This window comes from Platichthys flesus, chromosome 17 (assembly GCF_949316205.1).
Source record: "Platichthys flesus chromosome 17, fPlaFle2.1, whole genome shotgun sequence".
NCBI lineage: Eukaryota > Metazoa > Chordata > Actinopteri > Pleuronectiformes > Pleuronectidae > Platichthys > Platichthys flesus.
This window is the reverse complement of record NC_084961.1, coordinates 20,258,358-20,267,193: the sequence shown is the minus strand read 5'-3', so window position 1 is coordinate 20,267,193 and position 8,836 is coordinate 20,258,358. Positions and strand designations below refer to the sequence as shown.

General features: G+C 37.7%; 1 protein-coding gene across 1 annotated transcript; it reads right to left on the bottom strand.

Moving 5' to 3' along the window:
- Window positions 1-3,840: 3,840 nt before the first annotated feature.
- On the bottom strand, window positions 3,841-8,447 carry tac1 (tachykinin precursor 1). The gene is made up of 5 exons (XM_062410049.1): window positions 8,090-8,447; window positions 6,690-6,792; window positions 6,580-6,603; window positions 4,513-4,569; window positions 3,841-4,413 (listed from the first exon to the last, which is right to left on the bottom strand). Exons 1-5 carry the CDS (start codon window positions 8,204-8,206, stop codon window positions 4,367-4,369), a joined length of 348 nt encoding a protein of 115 aa, XP_062266033.1. The 5' UTR covers window positions 8,207-8,447; the 3' UTR covers window positions 3,841-4,366.
- Window positions 8,448-8,836: the final 389 nt, after the last annotated feature.

Sequence of the window (8,836 nt, the reverse complement as noted above, 5' to 3'; positions counted from 1 at the left end):
TTGATTTTATTTCTAATAGTTTGAATTTTATCATTAAAAAAGGTCATAAAGATATTGTTATTTAGGGATCGAGGAATACTGGGTTCGGTGGAGGTGTGACTCTCTGTCAGCCTGGCTACAGTGCTGAAGACAAACCTGTGGTTGTTTTTATTCTCTTCTATTAGTTTTGAATAGTAGGCGGCTCTTGCTTTGTGGAGAGCCTTTTCATATTCTTTAGCACTATTCTTCCAGTCTATTAGATTTTCAACATTGTTGCTGGAGCGCCACTTCCTTTCTAGTTTTCTTGATAATTGTTTTAACTCATTTGTCTGGGAATTATACCACAGAGCTAATTTACTATGTTTGACCTTTTTCTTTTTTAGAGGCGCTATTGAGTCTAATGTTAATCGTAATGAGTCTGCAGAGCTATCGACGAGGTGGTCGATCTCAATGGAGCTCAGGGTTTTAAAGAATTTGTTGTTTATATCTACTGCTAATACGGGTTTAAATGTAATTGGGATTATTTCCTTAAATTTAGCTACAGCACTATCAGGTAGACATCTAGAAAATGAATTTTTTATTAGTGGCATATATTCGCTTATTGAAAAATCAAAGGTTATTAAATTATGGTCTGATAGAACTGGATTGCACGGAAGTACTATTAAATTTTCAATTCCGACACCGTACGATAATACAAGGTCAAGTGTGTGGTTACCACAATGAGTAGGTTTGTGCACACACTGACTGAAACCAATAGAGTCTAGTATTGAAATACATGCTACGCTAGGGCAATCTTTATTATTATCAACATGAATATTAAAGTCACCAACAATAATAATTTTATCGGTCTTTAGGACTAAGTTTGATAAAAACTCAGGGAATTCCTTTAAAAATTCAGTATAAGCCCTGGGAGCACTGTAAACTACGGCAAATATGATTGGCTGTTGGTGGTTCCTGGATTGGCGTGGAAGACTAAGAACCAGACATTCACATGACTTGTAGCTGAGTTTAGGTTTAGGATTAATTGATAGACTGGAGTTAAAAATAGCAGCAACTCCACCTCCTCGCCCAATTTCTCTAGGAACCTGTGAATTGAAATGACTGGGGGGAGTAGATTCACATAAGTCCAATAACAAAAAGTCACAAAAGGGACAGATCTCAAAGTGTGCAGTTGGATTTGGAGGGAAGCTGATAACCAGAGCCTCACAGGTCACACTCATACACAGACATAGACAAAACTGGGGGAAACAAGACACATGAGGTCAAAACCAAAAACAATGTAGATACTTTTCCGCTAGAAAATATACGAATAGTAACGAAATGTAGAAACTTACATAGAAAAAAAGGTATTTTGCTAAAATAAATTTGTTTTATGTCAATTAATCTGGAAATAATTTCAGCTCTGATGAATATAGGATATAGGATTGTTTAGACTGCTCTCTTTAAATTCCTGGGACAACTTAAACGTTTAATTCCTTTGATCTTCAAAGAAAATGCAATCTGTTGCAAGCCTATTATGTACGCTACGTATACTCCATCATTGCAATTTTCAATTTTCAATTTCAATATTTCACTTTGGAAGTCACACAGAATAAACAATGACTTGAAGGACTGATGATGAAAACAGGACTGATTGATATCCTGCAAGCGATTTTAAGAATGTTAATCTTCAGTAGCCTTGATGATTGTGTCTTCAATACAACCACAGAGAGGAAAATCCTTCATGAGATGTGGTGAACAGCGACATGATTGAAGAGCACCATCAGTAAGATTAATAAAACATTGTAATTACAGCAAAGTGTGATTAGTTACATTTTAATTACAAGCCTGAACATCTGCATGAATAAGATCCATCAAAATCAATAACGTAAACCCATTTTGGAGAAACTCAAAAAGGGGTTTGTTGACTCTTCACCCACCCTTTTTTCGGCATAGTGGTGAGTAGATAATAAGGGAATTTTCATTTTTGGGTTAAACCACCCCTTTAAGACTAGAAAGGCACTATATAAATAAAGACCTTTACCATTTCCCATTTATCTGTAAAAATTTTGAAAATCACTGCTGGGTCAAATTTGACAAAGCACACTACAGATGTGGGAAACATACAGTACACCAGTTTACCAGTTTATTTGAAGAGATCATTTAATGAGTTAATGACTTTGTAAATGTGTTTTGTCCCAAAGCCTGGCCTGAAATGAATAATTATTTGTTATAATTGTGTTGTTTGTCTTGTGTAAGCAGCATGGCATGGAAAAGTACATTCTGAGGGAGTCCTTCAAAGGTCTCAACTTGATCCCTGAGGAGATCCTGTGGAGGCGTAAAGAAGCCTTCAGTGATGGTATGACATCTGTGAAGAAGTCCTGGTACACCTACCTGCAGGAACACCTACAATACATGGTACGTGTTAATGACGACCAAGATAGATGATAGACCAGCTCATACTGGTGTTTAATTTAATTCCTTTCACATTTGGAGATGAGGAAAGGGCTTCAATGATACATTTTATCTACTTCCATAAGTTACTGTAAATAATGAAGTCATTTTATTAGTATCGGCCTTTCTTCTTCTTGTTGTTATCATTCCTTTCTTTCACATGGTCACATCTGTGTTGGTGGAAAACAGATAAACCTTTTTAGCTTGGTGAAACCCTTTTTTTCCAAGCAGACATTTTGAATCATCAAAGCAAGACTAGTCGTAAAATAAATAATAACATCATAAACAACTAAGCCACATGGCTTCAGTTGTGCTCATGGTGTCTAATCTGATCTGTCTTCTCTAACTTGAGCGACGATCAGATGGAAATAGCTCACAGGACGTTCCTTCACTTGCCTCCATGCACTAAAGAGGCCTACTACTTCAGACAGGTGTTTGAAAAGTTCTATCCGGGTTGGTCTGTGTGGCTCCCCCATTATTGGATGCCTCGCTGGACATATTCAAGCTTTTGTCTTGAGATTAATTTCCGACCTTGCAGTCATTGATTTCACTCCATGCTTTTACTGTGAAATGAAAATGAACCCGCAGACTTGGAACTTGAATGAAATTGGTAATCCATCACAGTGAAACAGTGACCTTAGAAATTAACATATTTTACACATGGATGAATATATTTAAAAGAACTTCCGATAGTTGCTTGACCTCTTTCTGATCATTCCTCATTACCCTATACGTCAATAGATTGAACCTCAATGTTAGTTATGGGGTTTAACATCAAATTAATCATGTTGAGCTGCTAACACAATAACTTTTGTTGACTTGCACTGTAAATTATACAAGTTGTGTGAGGTACATCTTGAGTTTAAAATGGATGAAGGGGATTCTTGTTTGAGACTTGCTAGTGAAAGTGGCATGGTTCTCCATGCCAATACCATCTCTACATATCTTTTGCATGGACTTGACAGTGTTACTTCATGTCATAGGGATGATAGACATTTGTGAGCCCTTGTGATGCTACATAATTTTAAATTAGGTACAATAAATTGGATTTTAATTAAACTAATTTGCAGTGAATGTAAAATAGGGTAAAATAGCAAATTAACTGATGAGATTGAACTACATGAAGTGGAGAAACTATTGTATTGTAAACTTTCACACTGGAACATTGCAAACTCTAAACTTCCCAAAAAATAATTTTGCAAGGCCTTTGTATTAAATCATAATCATCAATGGTTTCTTGTTTTCTAGTAGTTGTTTCTGTTTCATACTTATTTCTATTAAAAATAAATTCACCTCTTTTCACTAAAATGGTTTGAATTTGTGTGCGGCACCTCATCCCGACCACCAGAGTGTGCACCTACCTCACCCTTTAAGATGGGCCGAGCGTCAGCAGGCTCAGTAAAGGAATTCACGACTTGCAAGCTGAAGTTGAACCAGTAAAGAAAATAATTTTAATATTTGTCAAACCATTGAAACACACAGGTATCCTGTCACATCAAATGATATGTCCAGGGGTAGAACATGACGGCTCCTCTAAAGTCACTTAAAGACTAAATGAGAACCTGTCCCAGTGTGTTGTATTTATAACAATCAGTTGCAATCAAACAGTTATGAGGCACTATACAGTGAATTTGGCAGTGCAATTTTCAGCATACCCTAGGGTACAGCCTTGCTTTAATTGTCCACAACAACATGTAGTATTTGTGGCGTGACAAATGGCCGAAAACGCTCACAGAAAGCACTGACACTGATAATTAATTTCCCCTTCGTCTCACCCCAATCTGCTGGGACAAATGAAACTGGCACATATACAGTACTGCTACATCACTACAATGTGGAAACAGAATCATTATATTAGACTAACAGCTAAACACAGTCTGGAGAAACTGTCATATGCCCCTCCCAGGGAAGAGGAATGGCTAGATGAGAAGCAGGCAGGTGAAGAGATGAGCGTTTAGCGGCGCTTGTCATACATCTGTACTGTGCTCCACTCATACGAATCTGCAGAAAAGAGCGTGTGTTAGCTTTTATAGTCATTTTACTGTTCGTAGTCATTACAAGGTCAACACTACAAGTATAATTTGACTGGATTTAACTTACTTGGCTCCTCTTGGCTTCTTTTCCCCATCAGTCCAACAAAGGAGTTGACTTTATGCCCTTAAAAAAAGATACTTTAGTTATGTTCGTCTACCAACAGCTGACTGCAACCAGGGCTGCAACCATGATTTTAACAATACTGTGGTCAACAGTTAAAATTCCACCAGCAAAAACAAACCCCACAAAAGCTTAAAGGAAAAAATATGATTTTGTGAATAATGTTTTGTATTACCTCTACCATGGAGGTTTTGTTTGTTTGATTATTTGTTATAAGTATTAACTACTACTATAAGACAGGTACAAGTCAACCAGCAACAAGGATGCAAACTGTACCACAGAGCAATTTAAATGAAAGAAAACACCTCAAATGTATCCGTATCTGTGCGGCTCAAAGACAAACATCTGGATGTGTGGGTACATACACGATTCAGGCTGAGCTTGTTTCAACTGCTGACGTTATAGTTACAATCTCTTTCATATGTATTGGCAGCAACAAACAAAAGGTATCTAACATCATTTAAATGCAAACTTTTAATCTAGTGACCCTGACATTTTTTAAAGCATGTTAAAGCAAAACTCAGCCTACTTACCAACCTTAATCACAGATCTGGCCATATGTTCTGATCCCTTTAACAAATAACTCAATAATCCTTATAAGACTGTTAATTGACCAGGACCTCAGCTAGCCAATAACAGCCAGTAATTCACTGGCTCCTTGAGTTGAGTATGATATCCATGACTTCAGATTTCGCTGCAGTTCTTTTTTGCAACGTATGGTCTGGGATACAGATTACTGATTTTATTTCACTGATTGAGATACTGGATATTTTTCAGGTTTGCAGTGATGCAAACGTGATGGAGAGTTGCAAAGCAGATTGACAGGCGCTCCTGTCAGTTACAGTTAATGGACAGTTAAACGAGCATGATGCGTGAAGGCACACTGGCAGTATTAGATTGGAGTGTTATGAAACTATAGAGAGCCTTAAGGGAATATCAAATATTTGAAACATCAATATCTGCATTAGACTGATTCGATTCAACGGTGTAAAATACGCCCTTCTCACTCAAACCACTGAACCTTGAACATACAGGAGATATAACATAATATATAAGACTTGCCTTGTATCAGATTTGTTTTATTTTGTGTAAAATAAATGTGTTAGCCTGTAATGGTAGAAATGACACTGTGAAGGGTAAAAAACGTTGCTGACTCAATCCATCACAGGCATAAACAATCCAATTTAACTCTCACATATCCTTGGGGCATTTATCCCAGCACTCTCCCTCTCCCTAACGATGAGTGACTTATAGTCGTGCCTGCATAAGAGGAATAAATTAGATGTATACTTACTTACTATGCTGCGCTGTGTTGCATCACTGATTGGATGACTAATTTAGATGAAAACCCCTGCCAGAGAAAAGGGAAAATCCCCTCCTCCACATTCTCTTTTCTTTGTCACTCTTTATCTCTTTCCTCTTCGTTGTAAACAGACGTCTGCTCTGCACCACCTTCCAGGCTGAATAAATGTGGTCCGGCATTCAAACGGTGACACTAGAATCTTCTGTTTTTGCTGCCAGTTAATTAAACCACTAATTTAGTAATAATGTAAGCAAAATTTGTCAGGATTCATGTTTTTTTAGTATTCATTGAGCTCTCTGATGTCAGCTGGTCTTATGCTCTTGTTCTTTTCTTAATTTTGAAAGTTAGGATCTTTGTTGCAACCTTGTAGGAGTTTATTTCGCCATACTCAATTTTAGGCAGTTTCTGGAATTTGATAAGCTTCTTTTTTTATATGGTAGGTATAAAAATGTACATATAGAAATATAATACTTTTAGCCTGACAAATGGTAAATTAAGTATGGAGAAAGCTTTGAGACAGCATTTAGGATATCATCCTTACGTTTATGTGAAACTGATCACTACATCCGGAGACAGTTTTTTTTTCAGATTTTACCGGTTTGATGTTTTTACAACACATATTTCCTCTCTGCGATAGTGACTTTTGATTATAGACTTTTGTTAAAAAAAAGAACAATTAAGTATTGTATTAATGTGATGTCTATACTTACTTTTTCGGGTGGTCTGTGAATTTGCTGTACAAAGAAAGAAAGGACAAAGTATTAAAAAAATATTCCACAAAAGCAAATAAAGCTGTCTAATACTGAGAAGGATTTCTCACCCATAGACCGCTTCCCCATCAGACCAATGAACTGATGCGGCCGTGGCTTCCGTGTCATCCTCAAGAGGATTTCTCTGAAGGGGTCATTGGAAATCCAGCCGTCCTAAGGTGGAAACAACTTAATCAATGTAAATTTAGACCCAGGACGTATTGCCATACTGTGACTTATGTAACCTGACACCAGCATGTTGAACCCCCTTTATAGAGACAAAACATAATGAGGCCGAAATGTAACAACATTAGCTAAATGGAGAGGCACCTGAATGAATCTCATGTCCTACCATTAATAACCATAAATATGGTCACATGCATTTCTTCTTGGTTTTTAACTCTTCTGCTGATGAACTGGATAAATGCCAGAGATCATGAATGTGTCTTTATCGGCCAACACCACATAATCCACATCAACCTTGAATATCCAACTTTCATTAATTTTTGATATTTCCATCTCTGGATATATTTCTAAAGTGTGCATTAGTCTGACTGAGATGTGGTCCTGCTTCCACTAATGTCCCACAAGCTAAGTTTGAATGATTTATTGTGAACTCATTTGTCTGCAAAATGGCAGCCAGCCTACAGCTAAAGGTATTGGCTGAGGAGCTTGGCCCGTGGCCAGCTCACAATGTCATACAGGATCATTGGATGGAGATGGTTTGTTCTTCACGTGCTATACTGCGAACTTAAGGGGGATATTTCAATTCCTAATGGAGAATTGCAACAATCATACTCACCTTGAGTGTTACTGAGTTTACAATCCTTATTTTACAGAGGAGACTGTTCCACCTGTTTTTTATGTTTGTATGAAAATCTGATCTCTGTTTTTAAAGTTCTTCTAAAATTATTATTTCATTGAAAGTGTGCTAACGAAATTCATTTGTTTAATTAAATGAGTAGCTTGGAATGGAAATGATGCTGGCAGATACTTTTTGTTTCTAGTGTCAGCCTAACACCTTGAGGATTGAAATGATTCACTTCAAAAGACTCTTCATTATGGCAGCATGCCACTGTGCACATCTGCTCTTAAAATAAGGTTAAATAACGTGTTCTACAAAGCAGTTAAGACTATGTTCAAATTGATTCATTCCTTGGTCATTGCTTTGCTTTATGCACAGACATGTATTTTCTGAATTCAATTCTGCAATTTATTTTTCTTAAAGTGTTACTGGGAGGGATTGATCCTATACTCTCTCTGTGAAGTGACATTCAAGTACAATAAGCTGATCATACATCCAGTCTCATCACACTAACTCTGCCTCTAACAGACTTAGGTTAAACAGACGGTTAAAAGAGGTTGAGCACAAGAACAGAAACTCATCTGCCTGTTTCCCGCAGGTTCGTCTCACACTGGTGATAAGAACGTGATGTTTATGAATGTTGAAGTGAAGAAAATAAACAAATACCTGAATTTGATTACTACTCGTCCAGTAGTCAGCCTCTGCTTTGGGGTCGTTATCTTCGCAAAAAACTTGGGCAACAGATAAAAGAAGCATCAAAACTGGTAAAAGCAGCAACTTCATGATGCCCGAAGGTGCGTAGTAAAAACTGACAAATAACCGTCAACAACAGCAACAACTGCAAAACTAAAGTAAAAAAGTAAAGGAGTGAGGTTTCAGGCACGAGTAACTGCTGTCCTGTGCGCGCACTGTTTTTCCTCTGATATAATCTAACAGTAGTCCATAGCGCGTGCGTGCGTCCCGCTGTGTCTCCGCTCCCGCCACTGTGTCCGCACCTCGCGCGCTCAGCCTCTGCAGCAGCTCTCGTGCGTCCTGCAGAAAAGCTCCCCATGTGCGCGCTCCTATATAGCCGCACGAGCGAGGTTGCTTGGTAACGCCGCTACAGTATCTGAGGTAAGGATACTTCCGTTTAGTTACAGTTATTAGTTACAAACACTTGTGTCATCACCCCTAACTGTAACTTGTGTGCGTCACTGTGCAACTCTCCACGGTGTTCCAAGTCATGGACGTCATCTGGTTTCATCACGAGAGAATCTTTCAGCATTTGGAATGAGAGCATTTAATTCAATTGTATGTGTATAGCGCCACAAAATACACTATCCAAAGATCATGATCGTTTAGAGAAGAAACGTTAGTCTAATCACGGTCCAATTATGTATAATTTTCTCATCAAAAAAATGTATCTTCGTGAAG